General features: G+C 37.6%; 2 protein-coding genes across 3 annotated transcripts; one reads left to right on the forward strand and one right to left on the reverse strand.

Moving 5' to 3' along the window:
* Positions 1–350: 350 nt before the first annotated feature.
* On the forward strand, positions 351–4,285 carry LOC113708844 (uncharacterized). 2 transcript variants are annotated; one of them, XM_072065939.1, is made up of 3 exons: positions 351–664; positions 1,310–1,436; positions 1,785–4,285. In XM_072065939.1, exon 3 carries the CDS (start codon positions 1,828–1,830, stop codon positions 3,958–3,960), a length of 2,133 nt encoding a protein of 710 aa, XP_071922040.1. In that variant the 5' UTR covers positions 351–664; positions 1,310–1,436; positions 1,785–1,827; the 3' UTR covers positions 3,961–4,285. The 2 variants fall into 2 exon arrangements, with proteins under 2 accessions (XP_071922040.1, XP_027087290.2); XM_027231489.2 differs by lacking the exon at positions 1,310–1,436.
* A 14-nt stretch (positions 4,286–4,299) lies between these two features.
* LOC140014748 (uncharacterized) lies at positions 4,300–9,045 on the reverse strand. The gene is made up of 9 exons (XM_072065940.1): positions 8,888–9,045; positions 8,594–8,789; positions 8,323–8,434; positions 7,282–7,409; positions 6,930–7,136; positions 6,706–6,815; positions 6,287–6,416; positions 5,959–6,108; positions 4,300–4,797 (listed from the first exon to the last, which is right to left on the reverse strand). Exons 1-9 carry the CDS (start codon positions 8,956–8,958, stop codon positions 4,579–4,581), a joined length of 1,323 nt encoding a protein of 440 aa, XP_071922041.1. The 5' UTR covers positions 8,959–9,045; the 3' UTR covers positions 4,300–4,578.
* Positions 9,046–22,317: the final 13,272 nt, after the last annotated feature.

Consider the following 22,317-nt stretch of genomic DNA (forward strand, 5'->3'; position numbering starts at 1 on the left):
TAGAAAATGAAATCAATCATGAATTTTTTTTTTTAAATTTTGCAAAATGCAAATCATCCAATCCGTCAACAATTCACAATTTCATAGTACCATACATGGGATAGGATGGGAAGCGCTATAAAAGAAGTACCCACATACCCACTAATTGCTATACAAAAGGCACTGATATTAATCTTAAATTCCAAAGCTGCAAATTGGAGAATTACTGGTAATCTACTACGCCAGTAGTCAAAACTATTTTCACTAAACTTTGCTTTAATTGTCTATGACTATTCTCGTATATAAAATTTCCAAAGATGCAATCTAGTACATAAGTACACAGCACCATTCATAACGCACTATTTATAAGCTAATGGACTATTTGATGTTGGATAAACGATGGAAAACTTTTTAGATTATTCTGGGAAGCAAATCTCCTTCTTCTGTTTTTCATTGATTTTTTGCTTTCGTACCATGAAAAAAAAATTTTAAAAAAAAAAGCTGGCAGGGGTAAGTGGTATGTGTAGTAATGGGAATGCTGTAATGGTAGACTGGTTCATGAGAAAGGTACAAGAAGCCAATTGACGTTCATTCTTTCCGACCCCAGAAAACAAAAATCTCTGCTTTTTCACATCTTCTTTTCATCTCAAATATCAATCCAGTAACCTTTAGCTTCTTCTGATAGGTTAGTCTTTTCAGACATAAATTTCATTTCCTCATCTTTACTTTTTAACACAGTCGCATATATGCATGCAAATGCTCATTCTTGCATTTTGCTGTACGAAAAACTTAAAGCTGCAAGCTTTTAGTTGTAATGCTAATGGGATTTTTGTGTCGAACTTTTATTTTGGAAGAACCAGAAGATTTACGTGAGGGCAATGCTTGTTTTTGTATTTTCTGGTGGTTCTAACGTTCTGCTTCGGTTTAAAAATTTGAACTTTTGCTGTTTCTTGATCATAAAAAGGTGCTTGCTTTATTTTACTGATTGAAGATGAATACTGACGTTATTTCTCCATGTTCTTTAACGGGGTTGATTTATTGTAAAAAAGGAAAATTTTGCAGAAAAAAAAATGCATGCTTGCCCAGTTAAAGGAATTTGAGTATTATTATATACTAGTAATTGTTATTATGAGAGGGCCTTTAGTCAGGATGTTTGATGGATTTTACCATGCTGGGGAATTGTCAAATTGGATGGCTTTATCACCTTGGCCTTTGGTTCTTTGGCGGCATTCATTGGTTGCTTTGCATTTTTTATAAATTCATTACTTTTCTATTTAGATCTTTCTTTTCGTGTCGTTAAAACCTCATGGGATTTCCATTTCATTCTCAGAGGCTATGGAGGTTACGTAGGGAATGCAAAACTTCAGAAAGCTGGCTCATAAATTTAACTGGTAACATATTGTCAAAGGCTTACTAGTGAGGGATTGTGATCTGCTGAATTTGGATGTGATATTTAGGTACTTTAGTCCTTATTTTACCATAGAAAGACTTTCAAATCTCGAATTTCTGTAAATTTTTGTCTGAGTTCCATGCAATATGTATCTCATTTGTTAGACTTTACATGTGAGTTTGGTTGAAAAGCCACTCTTATCCTTCCAAGCATAAAATAACTTTCAAAGAAATTGCTGCCTAACTACAGTGCATTTGTCACTGCTAATGTCATTGTGGAGTTCATCTCTTTGAACATTTATGTGTGTTAAACTGTGAATACTTCCTTAGTTCCGTCATTCCTTGCCTCCTTTTGAATTAGCTTCACTTAATCTGCATCTCTAAGTGATAATCAATCGTGCTTCTTGGCACATTAGGAGCATCAATTCGAGAAATTTCATGACTCTGGGAACATGAAACATGATGAGCAGGATAGAGGAGTATAACAGAGAATTGGAGGCTCTTCGTGTAAAGGAGAAAGTGGAGAACATGATTCATAATGAAGACTATGCTGGTGCAAGGGATACTTTGCAAAGAGCCCGTAATCTTTTTCCGCTTGGTGAAATTGTTCCTAAGCAGACTGTATGTGAAATCCTATCAGCTGCCAATATCAACTTTCCAGGTTGTGAGATTGACTACTACTGGGTCCTTCAACTTGTGCCATCAGCCAAGACATTTGACATAAAGCATCAGTATCAGAAACTTAGAAACATGCTGCAACCTTTGAAGCATAACTTCCCAGGTACAGATGTGGCTCTTAAACTCATAGAGGATGCTTTCTTTGTGCTTTCTGACAATCAAAAGCGTTCTGAATTCAATTTGCAACGTAGCACTGCCTGGGAAAATTATGAATCACCTCCTCTAGAAGCAACAATTTCCTCTGAATTGTCTGAAATGAAGGGAGGAATGTCTGCTCTAGCCTCTGGTGATTGTCAAAATGTATCTTTAGAAAACCTGGGGACAAGGAGTCAGGATTGTTTGACAACGGGCATGCATCTAATGAGAAATGGAGGAGCTTGGTCAAATTCTACCAGTAATACTTCCGAAGGAGATATGGCAGAAGTTATGCTTGACGTGAACACTCTATCAGAACAGAACCATGCTGTTTCAAGGGATCATCCATCCTCTTCCAGAAATATGGCCCATGAAGTGCTTTATCAGGATATCTACAACTTCGATGATGACAGAGAAGTAGATAATATGGCAATAGGCCAAATATGGGCGACACACCATCAATCAAATGAACATCAAAATCGCCGATATGCTCAAATTATCGCCAGGTCTATGTCTACAGTTACTGTGATGTGGCTGAAACCAATTCCAGTTACTAATGCAGAGAGAAGATGGTGTGAGGCCGGGCTACCTGTTGGATGTGGATATTTTCGACTGGACTTGGAGTCGGGGGAACAGGTAATTGCACCTTTGCAGTTCTCCTACAAATGCTCTCTGACTACTGAAGTGGCAGCACAACAGTTTGACATGTATCCACAGAAAGGTGAGGTTTGGGCGGTTTATGAGGATTGGAACCTCGAAGAATGGTCCTACAATCCTGAAGTTACAAATAGTTGCAACTATAGATTAGTTGAAATTCTCTCAGATTTTTCAACATATACTGGATTTGACTGCACGTATTTGGTGAAGGTTCCAGGTTTCAGGAGCATTTTTCAGAGGGAAACAGGAGGAGGCTTTTCCATCACTGTTCGCGTCCTTCCACGCATGTTATACTCCCTATCCCACAAGGTTCTGGCATATAGGTTAACTGGAGAAGAGATTGATGGAGTAGTCAGTGGGATGTTGGAGGTTGACCAGTTAGCATTGCCAAATAATATGAGAGGAAAACCAGACGAGGCAGAGATGTGGAAGATGGAAGAGTCAGGTGGTAAAGCAGATGATGCAATAATGTCGGAGAGAAAAAGCCCAAATCTTTCTAGTTTGACAGGTCAGGTTTGGGCTGTCTACTGTGGAAGAGATAAAATGCCTCGGCAGTATGTGGTTATACACAACGTGTTCTCAAGAACCCAAGTACTTGTTAAATTTTTGGAACCTGAACCTGAACCTGACTTGGATAATAATTGGTGGCAGAAGAGTTTACCTATCGCATGTGGAGCATTTAGCGTTGGAGACGTAATCATGGGTATGAAAATTTCGCAGTTATCACATCTAGTCAAGGTTGGGAAAACTATGCCTGGCTACGTGATTTATCCTGCGAAAGGCGAGATTTGGGCTATGTACCAAAGGTGGAACTGTGAGTGGAAGCTTTCTGATCTAGAAAGTTGTGAATATTGGATTGTTGAAGTTCTATCAGACTTCTCAGAAAGAGAGAAGATTGTGGTAGCTAGGCTGGGTGAAGTGAAGGGCTGCTTCACTTTTTTTCAGCGGCTGCAGCTGGACGGCTTTGAAATGATTTGTGAAATTTCAAGAGCTGAGATCCATAGTTTTTCCCACAGGATTCCTTTTTGTAAAGTCCCTGGTGTTGGAGATTATGGCATTTCAGAGAGTTCTTTACATTTAGAACCCAACTGTTTGCCTCCAAAACGGAGAAAGCTGGCATGAAAATTAATTTGCTGGATGGAGAGGTGAAGTGTGAAAGGGCCAGGTTGTCATAGACTGAAGGCTTCTGAAAACGAAGTTGATTGCCATTTTGCAGTGAAAACTTGGTGTTAAGATTCAGAACTCAACGAATGACTGCATAATCATTGCATTCGTTGTTCCTGATGGAGAAAACGCTTTCCTTTTTTTTCTTTCAAGCTGTGTGTGCCAAACTGCTCTTGAAATCTTGATTTGTGTTTTTTATCCAAGGTTTCAGGTGACGGCATAATCTTGTTTCAATACTGTTCTAGAATGCAGAAAACCAAAAAAACGTGCAATTTGAGATCAAGACACATTTGCAAATTAAAGTCTCCAAATCTCACTCGGTCATTTTCCTTGATTTGCCACGTAACCAATTAAATTACAAAATTCGCAAATTATTATTGTAATTCAATTCGAAGTACCATCTATTGTTTTACAGAATCTAGAGAGCCAAAATTTTGATGGCGATTTGAATCTTTTCCGAGTGCCACAAAAGTTGCCACAACTCATCGTCGCTGAATGGTCAATCTTTCACGAGTATCACTCACTGGATGGATATAAAAACTCGCAAAACAAAAAAATACTCCGCAATAAACCTACTCATCTCCAAAGTCTACCTAAAAAGCTTTTCTTGTCCTTCTTTGTCCTGTTCTCCAGTGATGGGCATTCTATTAGATTATATGCCAGGTCAAGAACTATTGGACTCCGAGCAGCTGCCTGGAATGAAGGTGGGAAGCGCTCAATACGTGACATTGACTTGACACTGGCATCCACTGCTGATTCATACACATCCAGGTTGTCCATAAGAAATTTCTCCAACTGAAACAACAGAATCAACATCCAGTAAAAGGTTAAGCCATAATACTACAGAAGCGTGATTGAGACGTGCTTAAAGAAGTGCGCTTCAGCTATGCATTTAAAAAGTTAAACTAGACTAATTTGCAACCATTTTAAACATTAAAAACAGAGACAAATCCCAGCTCAAAATGCGTTAAAATATTACCAACTTGTGCCTAAAACAGAAGCAACTTTGGAAAGGAAGAGAAGTAAACAAAGGGAAAACAAAAAATTATGCACACAAGATGAGGAGCAAAATAGCCTGTGTTCTTCAAATAATCACAAAGGAAGGATAAACTGTGTTGAATACATGGCTACATAAAGAAAATCCAAAAGGAGGACCGGCTTTGAGAAAAAAGTAAAAGATAACAATGCACATGTATTCATGGTCCAACAAAGTATGTTCCACCAACTAAGCATTGTAAATAAGGACTTGACCTAAAAGAAGTTCCATCACAGATGGCACATATAGGCAAAGCATCACAGTGGTGTCGTTTATCATATTCTACTGGAAGCACGAAAATTTCAGTACTAGGAAATATTCCAGCAGAAGAAATTAATGCATGGTTTTTGATCCACAAATTCTATGGCCAGTTTATTCAGAGAATCCTTGTGGATCAGCACTATAAGATGACTTTCAAAGTGTGAATGGTGAACATGCATAAAGCTGATCTCTAGGACCACGCAAAGTACTATGACTACAGAGGGTCCATGCAACAGTTTATCCACAAATCTCAAAATAAAACCATGCTTTTAGTTGCATGAATTAATTATATACCAAAAAAACTCGAGGAATAGAGTGTAAGTAACATGTAAGCAAATCTGAATGCCTTCACCTATTATGTAGCTAAGAAACATATACGTAAAGTGTATAAAGCAATGTAAACAAATGTGCAAATTTTTAACATCAATATCTAGAAGAAAACCATTAACTTGAAGGGCTAAAAAAATGCATAATTTGAGATATTCAAAAACCATTAACACATGGCCAGCTTAAAAGAAAGTGAAATCTAATGAAGCCACATCAGCATAATGGGGAAATTAATAATAGCATCATACTTTACATGCTCCAACTATGATTGATGCATTTAATTTCCTTCTAGATGAACAAGTCCAGGACCTAAAGTTAAATGGGGCACAAACCTTCTTATCCTTTCCAGTCAATGATATAGTTGAAATCTTTTGTGATAGCTTTTCTGGAGCCTGCTCTTCCTCCATGATGGCTAATGCATGCTCTATACAGCTGTTTGATCTACTTTCTTTTTGCAGTGTCTGCAACTCCTTTATCACAGCCTGATACAAAGAAAATGGACAAAAATAAAGAGACAAACAAAGCAGTCAACACGTGAGTAGACATGGAAGAACAAGCTGCCATAAACCTGAAATTTCATAAAAGAAAAATAAAAGATGGCCCTTTGGTTATGACTATGTTTAAATTAACCAAATCAGCCATAGAGGAAAGTATGCACACCTGATCAGCTGTCTTCAAATTTTGAAGCTCTTTAAGGGCTGTATCAGCTAGAAAGCGAACTTTGCAGTACAAAGCATAGGCTTCTGTTCTCTTTCCAGCCAAACTGTAGGATTTGGCTAAATAGAAACACCTGCCAACAAATTGAGAGCAAGGTCATCATGTTGAACAATCAAAACATTCTCAATCCTAACACCTTGAACCAATTTTCATGGTAACAATAGAAAAGTAGAATAAAAAAAGCAAACTTAAGAATATACATTTATTTGACAGGATAAGTTAAGAGAAGACAAGACTTTTAGACAATAAAATAAACCTACAGCCAACTTATACATTCACAAGAAAAGAGTGAAGTGAAAGCCTGTAAGAGACAAAAGAAACAAACAGCCAAAAAAAAGAAAATACAGTGACATAAACCGAACCTTTCAGCTCTGAAAACCAAACTTTTGAGCTCACACTCTTCAGCAAAAGCCAACTCTTCTGGCTTTCTATCTCTTCCAGAGCTAACTAAATCAGAAAGATCAGCAGCATTCTGCCAGTTGGAAGAGCAGTTACTAAATTTTGACACTTACAAGTATGCCTACTACTATTGCTACATGCACAAAAAGATTGCAAAAAGCTAGCTATATGAATTATGGGTAATCACCTGTAACAAAAGGTCATATAGTCGGACAAGCTCTTCAGGCTTGGTAACTTTTTCATTCTTATCATCACGGACCTTATTGAGTTTGCTTATAGCAATGCTAACCAATAACTGGTTCCTTTCGATGGTTCGCTGTCCTAAAACAGCACCAATAGCTTTATCAAGGCCACTAAGATCATCTTTCATGCTTTCAGAATTTCCTGCACTAGCCTAAAAGAGAGCATAATGTGAAAATCAGTAAATCCGGAAGGAAGGAAAAAAACATATCATTGTTCCTAATAGCAAAAAGTGCACTAAGATGACAAAGTACTTGATTACACAGAATAAAAAAAAATGGGAATCTCATGCTTCTCACCAAATCATTGCGAATGCAGCTTCTGGCTTCATTATATGCAGCAAATATTTTGTCAAATGTGGCAAGTCTTTTATCTGCCGGAAGAGAGTCTGCTTTTGGGCCATGAATGTCCTTCTCCAGTTCCTGAGCTGATCAAGTTCGCATCATAAGAAAGGAAAAACCTTCAGACTGGATGATAAAGCTATAGAAAGTACTAATCAACTCAATGAACATAAAATGGCTAAGAAAGCGGATGCATAAGGTGATATCAGATTACATAGGAAATCAACATCCTGTTGGTTTTTATCAATCTGTTTAATGTTGGCAATACAAAATGAAAGGAGCAGAAAAGCTTTCAGAAACATCGAGAATCCAATTTAGAATTGAGATTCACTTAAGAATAACTTATTTTGGAGCAATCAAGCCACAAAGTACATGGAAGGGACTCCCAGAATTTATTTTGATTTCTAGGCAGCATCCTCTATGTTGGCGTTCTGATTGAAATCAAGGTACTTAACCCAGAAAGAAATCAGTCAATAGCAGAAAATTTTCTGTGAATGAGTTTATGATGTAGCATTAGAGATAGAAACATGTCTATCTAATTACACCAATGCAGTGAGGGCATTACACAATTCATTACAAAGTTCAACCTAGAAAGGCCAAATGCCAGTCTTTAACACGTTCCTCTGTATGACCTGATGAACTTACTTCAGAAGCACAACTTATATAAGCAGCAAACCTTAAATGAGCAACTTCTGCAATGCTAATATTCTGATTACACATTAAAACCATTAAACTTTTTAAATGTTATTTAAATGGTGATTTCCAAATAAAAATAACTGTCCCAAAACTATTCTTGGAAAAATACAACAGAGAACATGCTGTCTAAATTTGAATTTCCAGCTAAACTAAAAAAGCTGTCAAGCAAACAATTCCAGCTTCTAGAGTCAACCCAAAAAGTGGCAATGCAGTTGCAAAAAGCAGATACAAGGAAGAAAAACTTAAGTATCCATTTTGCTCAGAAACCACTATGACTTAATTATGTCATGATTCATTACTAACCTTTCAGTATGGACACCCTTGTTTTTGCGTTTGATATTGGAAATCGGTGCCCAAGCCAATGGAATTCTGTCATTGATGCAGCCTGCTGGGACCTAGCCTCAGACATAACAGCCTTTTGATCCAAGAAAATGCAGTTATAATTAGATACTAAGCTGAGAAATTCATGTTTCCAAGTTGTCATGACAAAAGTTGTGGAATATGATTCTACCAATAGTATAGCCACACACCTCATTAATCACCTAACTCCTGAATTCTATTATTTAAGACTCACCTCCAACTTTGCTCTAAACAGGTCCAAAGCAGGTCCTTCCATTTCACCTATGCGTAACAATTCAGAAGTTTGTAAATTTGACTCGCCAATTTTGTGTAAGCAGTATCTTATGCTAGGTTCTAATTCCTCAACCCGCTCACGGCACAAAACTTGGTTCTCAAGGTCTCCATATTTCCCAAGTTCCTCATAAACAGCCCTAAAGAAAGTAACTAAGTTAGCCAACAAGGGAACTGTACACTTCAAGCAACATCTTGGATATTTAAAGGAGAAACAACCATACTAAACATTTAGTACCTGGCACTTTTGAAACTCTTCAGTGCAACTTCCCAATTCTGATCTTGTTCAAATAACAAATTTCCCCTCATATAAGCTGCATAGGCCTGCAGTTTAAGAATTGATAGTTTCTCAGTACAGAGAATATTACTTGCATGCAAAAGTTACAAGCAACAGTGTGAAGAAATTGCCAAGTCAACAACATTGACAGGCTGAAACTCCACCACTAAGCAAATGGAAACAGAAAATGGCAACAAAATCTTCAAAATGTCCATCTGAGAAAAGAGTTGAAGAGCACATCGATTGCTAAGTGAGAATTGTTTTTACAGCTTGCATGTACGTCTAGAACTAGTTAATAGTTCATCTGATGCTTTTAATGAAAACGACTAAAAAAGGAAAGGAAAGACAGTAAGAAACAACTGAATTGTCGGCATTGATTGCATAAGCCAACTTCCACTAAGTATGACTGTATTGTAAACTATATCGTTGGTTTTAATTGCAGTGATTGGAGATGAATCCAAACCATCCATAGAAATTAACTTTATCTTAACATAAATAGTTGCTTAGAGATCATAAAGTGATAGATTCTCCACCATATCATCTAAACTAATCCAAGCACTAAATCTGAATTATTCGTAAATACCTAGTTTGATATGTGCTGGCTACAGTTATCGAATGTAAACTTCTACCTAAACCACTTGTAACAAGAAAAGAACGGTCAAAGGAAGAAAATTAGTAGCAGACTATGAAGTTTACTTATTAAAAGCATCTAAGCAGGTTATCTCTCATGATTCTAGCAACACCACAACTAGGGATGGCAACAGGAGCGGCTTCCCGAGGGGAGTGAAGCAAGGGTGGAGGGGATTTTTCTCCCCCTGTTTTAAATGGGGCAGGTGATGGGGGAGGACCTCCACCACTAAATAAATTTTGAAAAAATGTAAGTATCTATAGCTAATTTTAATTGGCCAAAAACCAATCCCGAAACTGTCTCGATAGCTTAAAATAGTAACTTTAGGCCAAAATTTGAATGTCTTCCATTTGGAACCATGGAAAAGTGTCTTCTAAGAACTTTTAGTATTTTTGAAGTAGTTTCCATTGGTACTAAGTTTTCCAATTTTGGACTTACAGAGAGTGAGTTATGCTTTTTCAAAGAATGCCTTCAAATTCGATATTTCTTGACCATTTTATAAAATTTTCGTGCGGGAACATTTTCAAAGAATCCGGCCGTATATCCAGCCAGTTTTTGGCCGGATAGTTGACTGGATTGGTGGTGAAATTTGAAAAATTTGGGTTTTGCCTCTGCCTCGAATCCAGTCGACAATCTGGCTGGATAGTGATATGTCCCGTTTCACTTCATCTTCGATCGCTTGTTTGAAAATCTATTTACATGATTTCATACCTACTTGCTTCCGTCCAATGATTTCAAAGATGGAAATTGAATTTTCCTTGAATATTTAAGCCCAACTCTTGAGTCTCGATTTTCGAGAAATTAAGACTCGTTTTCGTGACATTTTCTTAGATTGTACAAATGTGCAATCTTTCTTAATAATTAGATATTAAGGATAGTTCATTATTAATTGCTCAGGCACTCAAGAGGATCTCACGGAGACGCCTAAAACAAACGCTTGTACTTATTTCTTGTACTGGTGAGTGTTCTATATAGAAGTAGGTAATTTGAATAGTTTGTGGCATGATTATGCCATGGTCATTACGTGTTTAGTGTTTACTATACTCGGTCTCATTTAACTAAGGTGTACTCGAATTGCCCGGTATGAAATATTTGAAATGCATATTTACGTGAAATATACTTGAATTATTTGAAGTGAATTGCTTGAAGGGACTTATTAAGTGAAATGTTTCAATGATTGATTATGCTATGGCTGCATAAGTCGATTGGAGTGAACCTCCTCGACTCTTAAGTGATAAAAGTAGGGACGGCCAATGGGCAGCCTACTAAAATGATAAATGTCTACCAATTAACTGTGAACTGCTAACTGTTTACCGATCTATTTGGTTACCTGATTATCGTAAATTACATGTTCATATGAAATTGTCCACCATTTTAAGGCGAGTGTGTACTTTATCTCACTCGACCTACTAAAATGATAAATTTTTACTGTTTACCGATTTACTTGATTACTTGTGCATGTTTGTAAGCTCTAAGTTGAATTGGGTCCTGCCCTTGGTTACTAACTTGCTCGAGCCAGGACTGGACTCGGTTGGGTAAGTTGGAACCCTGGGCCACCGTTTCGGTATACTCGAGTACTACCCCTGGAGGGATAAGGTGATGGCCAGACAAACCGAGAGGTTTTGAAGTTATAAGGTGCAGTTGACCGATATGGTTCCACTGGAACACCGTATCCTTCAATGTGTGTTTTTTTTGTACAATGATAATTGTCTCGTACTAATGTGCCACGTGCAACCGTGAGTCATACCTGTGATATGCTCCAATTACTCGTACAATGATAACTGTCTTATGTTATTGTGCCAATATGTAACCTTGAACCATGCATGTGGTATACTCAAATTACTTGGCTTATTAGAACTGCTAGAGTGTCTTGGAACCTCACTGGGTTGTGCAGCTCATTCCACGTTTTTGTTTTTCTTAACAGCGTTCGAGACCAAGAGTGCTCTTGAATAGTACTAAATTATTTTCTTTTGAAGATTTTAAGTTGTATTATAGCAGATGGCTATAGTACATATTCCGCTGGGTTGTATTTAAAATTGAAAGCTATCTAATTGTAAGTGTGAGATATTTTGGAGTACTTTAATTATATATTAAAGATATTTGAAGTATTCCTAGTTTTGAATGATGGATTGTAGTGAGTCCCGGCGAGAGTTGGGCAGGCGTCCCGCCAATACCCTTGGGTTCGCCCTTGGGAGAAGTGGGGGCATCACAGTTGGTATCAGAGTTTAGGTTTCAGATCTTTGTAGTGTATCCTAAGGTTAAAAGTTTAGGATGCCGAACCATGGGACTAGTTTTAAAATTAAGTGACCGCTTGTAGGGATAAAAAAAAAATCAAAGCCGCTTCGCGTGGTTTCTGCTCGGGGTGAGTGTGAGAACCCCGAAAAATATATATATATATATATTCATGCATATTTCACTTGCATTTTGATTCTTTAATAAATTCTAGCATTATTTGTATTTGTCTTTAAATAAGTGCGTAAAAACAATTTTTATGTGATAAATAATATAATTGTGCCAAAATATTAAAGTACTTGGTTTTGTCAAGATAAATTAATATTTCTTGATGTAGATTATTTATTGCCTTAATATTAATTCGTTGAATGTCGATAGCTAATTTTAAGTGTTAATAATGTTAAGTGCCATCGGAAACCTTAGAATTAAGATGGAATCGATTCTAGGTCAAAACCCTTTATAATTATACTTAGGATGTTAAAATCTCGATAATTGAAATTTTTACGAGATTAGTATACTAGTAAGTAGTCAAATTTCATTTGGGGTAAATTTTCGGAATTAGATTACGAATGAGGATTTAAGTGAAAATTCGGACAAGATGTGAAAAGATGTATTTAGCCTTCTTCCATCTCGAATTAACCAGGCATGTATTATTTCCATTTTTGCCGTTAGAATTATTAAATACTAATTCATAGATTAATTAAACGTTTAAATTTAAAACGTATAAAACAAACTGTACGAACCAAATAAAAACATGGGGTATACCGTAACTGGTATGAATTAAATATATTTTAGTGCTAAGCTACTTGCTTTATTGATTTCCTAAAAATTAAATGTGTGTGAACTTATGAGATTAAGGAGATAGAAATAAGATTAGGAGTTAACAAGTGAGTTAAGGAAAAATTTCAGTTCGGTAAAATAAATGATATAATGTTAAAGGACTAAACTAACCCTTCATTCTAGCAAATTCACTATGCGACCAGTGGACTATGGATTGAGTGGAAAGCTTAGGATTCATCAAACCACTAACTGAAGAAGCCTTGTGTTCCTACCTTGATATTAACGGCTGAGGGGAAATAAAAGAAAGAAAACAGAGAGCAAAGCTTTCACTCCATCTTCATACCCAAAGCCGTGAGAAAGAGTGAGAGAGAGAACTCTGCATTTTTTTTCTTAGGCAGCAACAACCGAGAGAGAAAACAGAGCATCTGAATAGCTTTCCCATTTCTGCATTCTTTAACCGACCAAAAACCGAGAGCTAAAGTAAAGGATAGGAAGAGAAACTTTGTTAGCTTCTTCACTGATTAGCTTCAACCGAGAGGAAGAGTGAAAGCTGCTACAATTTTAAGAGAAACATTAGTCAGAGTTTCCCTATGTTTTGCTCCATTTAACCGAGAGAAAAGTGGAGAGAGTGGGGAGAAAAAAAAACTGGTGTCTTGCTTCTTGTTTCAGCCGAGACAAAGGAGAGAGAGTTAAGAGGAAATCTGGAGGCTTGCTCCTTGTACCAGCCAAGTTAAAGTAGAGAAAGTTGGGGGGAACATTTGGTGGCTTGTTCCCTTGCTCCAGCCGAGAGAGTTAGCGAATGAAGGAGGAGAGGAAGCTGCTCATTCTTCAAGCTTGGACCAAGGAGAAGGAAAAGGAAGGAGAGCTAACTTTCAGCTTGTTTTGTAGGAAAAAAAAATAATAAGGTAACGTGACTTAGAAACTTCAATTTTTTTCCATATACTTTAGAGAAATTTGGATGCATGCTTGGTTTGAGGTTTTATTGAAGTAAAAACTAGTGAATCATTGACAAACTTGGCTGAAATTGTTGGAAAAAGCTGCTAGAAATTTGGCGACGTGGCCGAGAGAGTGAAAGGAAGAAATTTTCAGTTTTTCTCTATGAATCTGGCTGCATGCCTTCATACGGTAGTTCAAAACACCTTATAAGACATAAACCTTGACATGCATGTAACGTTTAGGCACTTGGATGATGAATTAAAGCATTGGAAATTCTGATCCTTAAGAATTTGGAGCTGCCGAGAGCTTGAGCTGAAAATTTGTAGCTTTAATTCGATAATCTGAGGTAATCTGAGCTCAATCATTCATTTAGCTAACTAAAAACTAGATGATTGTGCTTTGCATGAGGTTATTCGGTCCTGAATTAGCAAGAAGAATTGAAGTAGAACAGAATCAAGATGCATGCAAGCGAACCGAGAAGACCTTGATAGAATTCTGGCTGGTTGTTAATTTTCTTGATGATGTTCGAACCTGATTTTGAATTAAACCTGATTTTGGAATTTAAAAACCGATAGTTAGTTAGTTAATTGGATCATGCATGTTGCTGAAATGAGCCGAGGATGGAAAAAAAAAGGGAAAATCTGAATTCTTAGAATGGTTGCGAATTGAGCTAGCCGTGATATATTTTTTTTTATGTTCTTGGGTTGAGTTGTTAGTTGATTTGTTGTAACAGATGATTGTTGGATGCTAAGAGCTAATGATTGATGAAGCTCTTGGCTATTTGAGTGATTTTCACGAGCATTAAATTTTTGGATGGAATTAATTGCTGGAATTACATGTCATTAGTTCTAGTTGGTTGATAAACCACTTGTGGTTTAGTCGATGGAATTTCTTGGCATTGGAACGGATACTTTGGAATATAAATTGCTGGAAAATGTTTAATCTGCATTTGTTTACGTGTAATGAGATTATTGGTGGCAATCTTGGATAAGAGATTGTTGCAAATCCTGTCCTTGGTTTCAAATACATGTTAGTGACTTTAAACATTTGAAATTTTGGTTAATCTGTTGTAATAAGTAATTGTTGGATACCAAGGGCTAATGATTGACGAAGCCCTAGTGAAATTGCTGGCTGAAATGTGATTTTGCTATATTGGCAAATTTGAGTATAATGTACATGTGAATTGAAATCATGAAGTCCGTTTTGATCCTGTGAACTTGAGTATCTTTAGTCAAGTTATTTAAATATATTTTACCCTAGTATTGAACTATAAATTTTGGTATTGAACGCTAACGTTAAAAAACTCGTGTGTCGGGACTTTTAAACTTTGCCAAACCGATATTTCTTCCTTTAGCTTAAACTAACCTTATTATTGTTAGAAAATGATTTCACTAGTTTTAAAACACTAGGTTCTACTCTATTCCTTTTCTTTCCTTGAAATTGTCCCTGGTTAGTTGTTCCAGAGGAAATTGTCCGAAAAATGAGATTTTAATAACTTTAACTAAAAAAGCGTGGGAAAACTTGTTCTGTGACAACCCCACTTCTCTCAAGGGCGAACCCAAGGGTATCGGCGGGCCGCCTGCCTAACTCGCGTCAGGACTCAAAACTTAAAGTAATAAAACTAGATAAATCGAAAGAGCACTATATACAATATATACAAACCCCAAAAGTGTTCTAATTACATTCTTCAAAAGTACCTGCTCATACTATTACATCCTTATAATTATAACCAAAATCAAAGAGTAGACCCTAAGGAGGGTCCTTATACAAACCACCACAACAAAAACAACATCCTAATAGTCCAACTATTACAAGCAAACCTAACTATACTAGTGTATGTGCCAAAAGTCCCCGCGTCGGCCCCTGCTAAGGAAAACAAAAGGAATGGGGTAAGTTATATGCTTAGTAAGTAAACAGGGGCAAAAGCGTAAATTTCACGTAACAACAGTTACACAGTAAGAGTAAAGCAAAAGCAGAAAAGTACATCACATAATAAGGATACAGGTGGCTCCAAAGCCAGATCGTTTGCCATGCGTGACCTCCTGCCGACACTCCGTCGACCACAAAAAATGGTCCGTAGAACTTCACTTGTACTCCCACCGTACACCTTATCACCCTCTCTGGCCAGACACCTCACAAACTTGCTCGAGCGAATGAAATTGAGCTTGGTTCACAAGCTCGGGTCACAAACTTGGTCCACATAATCGGTGAACCGGATTCACAAACTTGGTGACCTCAAACTAGGTTGGACTGACTTCGACCAAGCCCTAACCGGCTCGAATAGTCCATCTAGGTCATGAGATCGGGCCCCAAACTAAAAACTTCACAAAATTTACTCAAAAGTCACCCCGAGCCACAAGCTCAAGGGGTTTAGTTCCAAAATGATTCATATACATATGCCATGTACAAATATGTGCGTAAATTAGGGTTTAGGTCGAGTGCGATAAAGTACACCCTCGCCTAGGTACCCTTTTCATACATATCGAAACACATAAGCAACTAACACATATGAGCGGCCTGAATACTTACTCAACGAACAAAAGAGCAAAAGTTCGAAATTTGTGCCGCGAGGAGTAGCTAGTAGGCCCCACCGGCTCCACCTAGCTCACCACCATCTGAAATAGAAGATTGCATCGTATAATATCATAAACGGCTACTAATATGCCTAAAACAAGCAAAACGGCAAAATCGGCACATACGAGTGCGGAAACGGCATACGGAAACGGGAATGGTAACCTAATCGCTTTGCCGTCAAAACTGTTTTGAGCGTAATTGAAGCTATGAGTATCGGATCAAGGTACCTGAGGTACCGTTACGAAGCTAAGAGGAAGGGTTACAGTTTTCATGAAGACACCTCAATCCGGATCTAAACGGAAATAGGTCGAAAGTACAGAAAACCGTTCCAGGAATTCGCACTCTAGAGTAACGAACAGGGTATGTTTGCTGGACCATAACTCCCAGCTCACTAATCCAAATCAGGAAATTACAAAGGTATTAGAAAGCTGAGACAGAAGGCTAAAACTTTGATGTTTTGCCCAAGACCTGAATCCACTCAGAACAGAACGAAAGTTGAGTGTCAAAGTACCCGTCCAGATTCAAGGCAGTTCTGACGATCGATCTTGTTGTGGTCATAACAGGAGCTACGGAACTCGAATTTCGACGCACTTTATACCGTTTCGAAACCAAAACTAAGATCTACATTTCTTATGAAGGAGTTAACACCCACATCATACGGGATCAAAATGGAAAAATGCACGGTCAGAGGCTGACTTCAAAACGTAGCACAAATCAATGTTCAAAACAGGCATGAGTGTTTTGTCTATAACTCAGGATACACTAATCCGTTTGACCTGAGAAATCAATACTTGCTATTTGTTTATTTGATTGCATGTTTTGGGACACCACTGAGCTTTAGCTCACCCCACGTTTATTTGTTTTCCTTGACAGGTCTTGAGGTTTGAGAAATCTGAGCTACTTATATATTCTTAAGAATGTATTTGGACTTTATTACTTCGTTTTGTGTCTTGTAATGTATTTGAATTAAACGATATAGTTTTGTTTTGCGGTTGCCACTTGAACCTGGAAATGTGTAAACCCTAATTCAAATTTTTGACTTGTATGTTTGTAAATGTGGTGTGTGAAATTGTATATCCGGAATTGTACGACCTTATTTTTTGAATGTAACGCGTGAGACGCTTAGGAGCCGTCGACTGGCTATCCTAACTTACTGTTATCTTTGAAGTTAATGTGTGTTTAGTAACTGTCTATTTTTGGGAGAATCGTTTTTGTAATAAGGAAGGAAACGGTGTTGTAACGGCTTAGTTTATTCTTCAGAAGGATTTGGGCTAGATTGCTTGCGTGAGTCCTGGCGAGAGCTAGGCAGGCGGCCCGCCAACCCTCTGGTTCGCCTTAGGGGAAAGTGGGGTCGCCACAGGTGGTATCAGAGCTCCTATCGAGCTCGTGCTGGGAGAGGGTTCTCAGACTGTGGGAAATGGACTACTTAGTGATTGAAGTAATTACTATTGTTAAGGGAATTAGATTTGTACGTCGAGTAGGAATCTCAAATATAGGTGAGTTACTCTTGGGACTGGCCAGCCTGAGCTGTGAATTATCCTATTGCTAGATTCCTGTACTCGAGTATCAGATATTTCATTCAATGGTATATTTGCAGATTGGGAAGAATTTAGTATATTGCATTATGATATGACTAGGAATCACGATTAAATTTGGAGAAGTAGAATCGAAAAGGCTAAGTCTAGTTTTTGGAAGTTAAAGGTGAAGAGCCAATAGTGAGACCTTGAAGATTAGTGCCAATTTTGTTTTTGAGATGAATAATTTTACTAGTCAATTAATGGTAAATGGAATATATGCCATCTCTTACCCAAAATATTGGTTTAGATATAGAATTTGAGTGAAATCGTAGTTTAAGTAAGAACTATGCAGTTGTGAATAGCTCTAAACCTTGAGGAGAATTTTCAAAATTGAGGAGAGATGAGTTTGACGAATTTGCCATGTGAGGTGATTTCTCGATGGCATTTTGGCCCCTTAAATTTTATTGGAGGATTATTTGGGACTAATGTCCAAAAGGATAAAGATAACTAGTTGTTAGGTTGTTAGAAAAGCCAATGTATGAAATATTTGAGATCATTTAGAATACTTAAGAGCCATTGATGTACTTAAGTAATGATCATGTTATTCGATTTAATATTAGACGTGGTAGATCTACACTCCACTAAAGGTTAAGTTGAATCTAAACTAAGGGTTGAGCTATTAGCTATGTGGTTATAATAATTTGTGTATTGTTGTATTGTTTTCTTTCATGCTTATAAAGATTGAAGTTTGAGTTATGTATGAAAATAATGAATGTATTCGTGAATTGTTTGGCTCTTGAAGTTGTATGAAATTGGTGTGCAATGTGACTCATATTGTGTGTATGAAATTTGATGATTACGCGTCTACTTTGTTATAATGTTGAAAAAAAAAAAATTCTTGAGAATTTAGAAATATCTTAGAATAGTGCAATATATATATGTAAATCAAATAAAAATAAGATAGGAATATTGTGATTTGAGCAATTTGAATACATGATATAGTTGAATAAGTTACATGACTAATTAACTCTCATTTTTCTCAATTCTCATATTGATTTTACTTACAAAAGAATAATAATATAATAAATATTTCTATTCTCGCCTAAATGCCTTATTTTCCAATAATAGGCATAATTTAGGCAATGGATCGCCAAGTAATAGGAAGGGGACGTGGGAGACCTACTAGGCAACACCCAGAAGCGGGTGGTGATAGGGAACCTGAGATCAATCAAGACCAAGGGCAAGAGGGAGTGGCTAGAGATCAAGTGGCCACCGCAATTAACCGGATCACTGACGTCTTAGAGCGCTTGACTGAACACCAAGCCTCTGGACCAGTGCATCACCAAGGAGGCCCAGTCGATTCTGAGGATCGGGCATTAGAAAGATTTCTAAAGTTCGGACCTCCCAAATTTTATGGAGGACCCAAACCGGAGATAGCCGAAGGCTGGTGGGAGAGAATCTCTGACATCTTCGCAACCTTAAACTACACGGAAGAAAGACAAGTGACTTTCGCCGCATTCCAATTTGAGGGAGCTGCTCGCTCCTGGTGGAACTTAGTGAGGGTTAATTGGGATAGGCACCATACTCCGAGAACTTGGGCGAACTTCACAAGGGAGTTCAACGCCAAATTTCTTCCACCTCTCATCCAAGAGAAAAGAGAGGATGATTTCATTAAGTGTAGGCAGGGGGCGATGAGTGTCGCCGAATATGAGATTCAGTTCACGAAATTGTCCCGTTATGCTCCGGAATTGGTAGCTACGGAGCAAAGGCGTGTAAGGAGGTTTGTGCAGGGACTGAACGTGGAAATTCAGGAGGGATTAGCTGCTGTTCGGGTAGACACATTTGCTGATGCTGTAGAGAGAGTTCAAAGGATTGAAGTTGTCAGAGCTCAAGTAAAAACTTTCCAGGCCAAGAAAAGATTTGCACCTAGCAGCAGTTGGGAGCCGACTTATGGAAATACTTCACCGGCCAAAATAGGTCGAGGAACAAGCGGAGTAAATAGCCCTGGAGCACCACGAGGAGCTCTAGCAGGAGGAGCTGGGGCAAGAAATGCAGGGGGAAGAGATAATGGAGCTAGCAGGGGACCAAATGGAAGAGGTCAACCTAGGAACGCCTCGCAAGGAGGTCGTGTGACCACTCCGCAGGCAACTTGTGGGTATTGTAGGAAAACTGGCCATAATGAGAACGGATGCTGGAGGAAACAAGGAAAGTGCTTGAGGTGCGGAAGTAGCGAGCACCAAGTTGCCGGTTGCCCAAAAATGCAAGAAGGAGAGAATTTTGAGGACAAAATTCATTTTAAGGAGGGGAGGATGTGAGAACCCTGAAAATATATATACAAATATCATTGCATATTTTATTTGCATTTCTAATTCTTTAATAAATTTTAGCATTTAATCTAATTGTTTTTAAATAAGTACGTAAAAATAATTTTCATGTGCAAAATAATATAATTTGTGCTAAACTATTAAATTCCTTGGCTTTATTATATTAAATTAATATTTCGAAGGTAAATTATTTCGTTTATTTAATAATTAATTTCTCCGAATCCCGTTAGCTAAACTTTAATCGTTAATAATGTTAAAGGTTAATAGGAACCTTAGTACTAAGATGCAATCGATAAACTTTAGATAAAATCGATATAAGTATACCAAGTATACTTAGGACGTTAAAATCTCGATAGTTTAATTTTTGCGAGACGAGTATACTAGTAGACATTCAAATTGCATTCGGGGTAAATTTTGGAATTAGAGTAGGATTGAGGACTTGAGTGGAAATTTAGATGAAATGTGAAAAGACCAAATTGGCCCTCCACAATTTCGGAAAAATTACCATGCAACCATCAAATCAGAACATTTCCATTCTCTGCCGGACTGCATTTCCTTTTACCCTCTCATACACTCAACCTCCCTCAAAACCGCAACTCCATTCCACCATTTCACCTCAGACCACAACAACATTCCACTTCATTCCTTTACCTCGTTAATATCGGCCGAGAGAGAGAGCCACCTTCTGCAACCGAGAGTAAGAAGAAAAAAAAAACTGTGAGCTGCAACCTGTTCTGGTTCTGTTCGGGAGTTGAAGGAAGAAAGGGAGAGGCCGTGCATGAGTTCTTTCTGCACCTTCACCTCCACCAGCTGCAGCCATTTCATCAGTTCCAACCGCAACACCATTCCAGCTGCAACCAGAAAACCAGAACCAAACCATCGCGTGCGTGAGCCAGCCGAGAGGAGAGGAAGGAAACTTCAGTATCTGTCGCGTGAGTGAGCTTCCAATAGAGGTAATTTCTGGACTGAAAGCAGTAGATTACAGGTAGATTAAGCTGATTAAGGACTTGCATGTGAAGCTGATGCATTCGGATGATGAAATCAAAGCATAAGAAAATTGGATTCGAAGGAAATGGAATTACCGAGAAGCTGAAACGAGAATGCAGCTTTAATTTTGTTTCTCTGGAGTAATCTGAGCATATAGATGTGATTAACTAACTAAGAACAAGATGTTTAAGCTCTGCATGAAGCTAACTGGTTGGATTAAGCTAGAAAAAAAAATGAAATGAAATTTGCTTGCATGCAAGCTTAGCCGAGAAGAATGGAACAAATTCTGATTTGATTGGGGAATGCGGATGACAACCGAATCTGATTTTGGACTAGAAATGTTAATTAATTAGGTAAGTAGTTGCATGACAGATTTGAGAGCAAAATACAAAGTTTAGCCGAAGGAAAAAATTTGGATTATGGCTAACTAAGTGCTGGAAGATTTCTGTGATTGCCGAGGGAATGAAGCTGGAAAGTTCAGTTTTAAATTGGTAATCTGTATGTCCTGAGCTTAAAACTGTGATTAGCTAGTTACTAACAAGATAACTAAGCTCTGCCTGCAGTTGTTTTGGTTGGTTTAAAACAGAAAAAAAAAATAAAAGAAAATCTGTTACATGCATGTTCATCCGAAACTAGCTGAACAGAATCACTCGAAATTTTGAGGTTTGCAGCTGTTATTCGAATTTAACCTCGAATTGGGAATGTTTATTAGCTAACTACGTGTTTGCATGTCAAAATGTAGGACTTAAAACACTGGTTTGGCCGAGTAAAACCCGGATCAGTGATGGTCTAAGCTGCTGGAAATTTTTGCAGAGTAGCCGAGTAAGGAAGGAAAGAATTTTCCAGTTTTCTTTGGCCAAATTGGTTGGGACTTTTGGTGGAATAATTTACTGGAACTATCTGTCACTTGACTCATTTCATGTCAAACAAAATGCATGTTAAGTGTTTAGTGTTTAAAGCAAGTTAAGGATGGAAACCTTGTTGAAAATTTTGAAATATCTTTGCTGGAAATCTGTACGTGGTTGCTAGCCGTACTAGCTCAAGCTTTTAATGAGTTTATTTTCTGGACTCGTGTATTATTTGCTTTAGTTTAAGTTGAGTAGGTTATGAGCTATATGTTTAGAGTATCTAGCAAGTAAAAGATGGAGAGTTATTAGATATTTTGAATTGACACTTGCTGGAATTTTCCTGACTTTCAAAGCAAGAGAGAAATTCATGAACTTCTTGAGTTAATTGATTGTAAACTAGCCGTGACTTAATTTTTTATATACTCGAGTTAAAATTTCTGCTGTTCGTAGCAAGGGATGGTAGCTTGATACCAAGAGCTAATGATTGATGAAACTCTTGGCCATTTGAGTAATTTTTACAAGGGTTAAATTCTTGGTGGAATTGTTTAAGTGGTTTGGCCAAAAT

Source organism: Coffea arabica, chromosome 9e (genome assembly GCF_036785885.1).
Source record: "Coffea arabica cultivar ET-39 chromosome 9e, Coffea Arabica ET-39 HiFi, whole genome shotgun sequence".
In the NCBI taxonomy this organism is placed as follows: Eukaryota; Viridiplantae; Streptophyta; class Magnoliopsida; order Gentianales; family Rubiaceae; genus Coffea; species Coffea arabica.

Excerpts from the sequence above, each read along its gene's own strand:
- LOC140014748 (XM_072065940.1), bottom strand. The coding sequence starts at position 8,958 with ATGAGGGGAAATTTGTTATTTGAACAAGATCAGAATTGGGAAGTTGCA. Across the intron at positions 8,435-8,593 it reads TGTTTAGAGCAAAGTTGGAG|GCTGTTATGTCTGAGGCTAG; the intron begins GTGAGTCTTAAA and ends TTGGATCAAAAG. Across the intron at positions 7,137-7,281 it reads GCTGCATTCGCAATGATTTG|GCTAGTGCAGGAAATTCTGA; the intron begins GTGAGAAGCATG and ends GCTCTCTTTTAG.
- LOC113708844 (XM_072065939.1), top strand. The coding sequence starts at position 1,828 with ATGATGAGCAGGATAGAGGAGTATAACAGAGAATTGGAGGCTCTTCGT.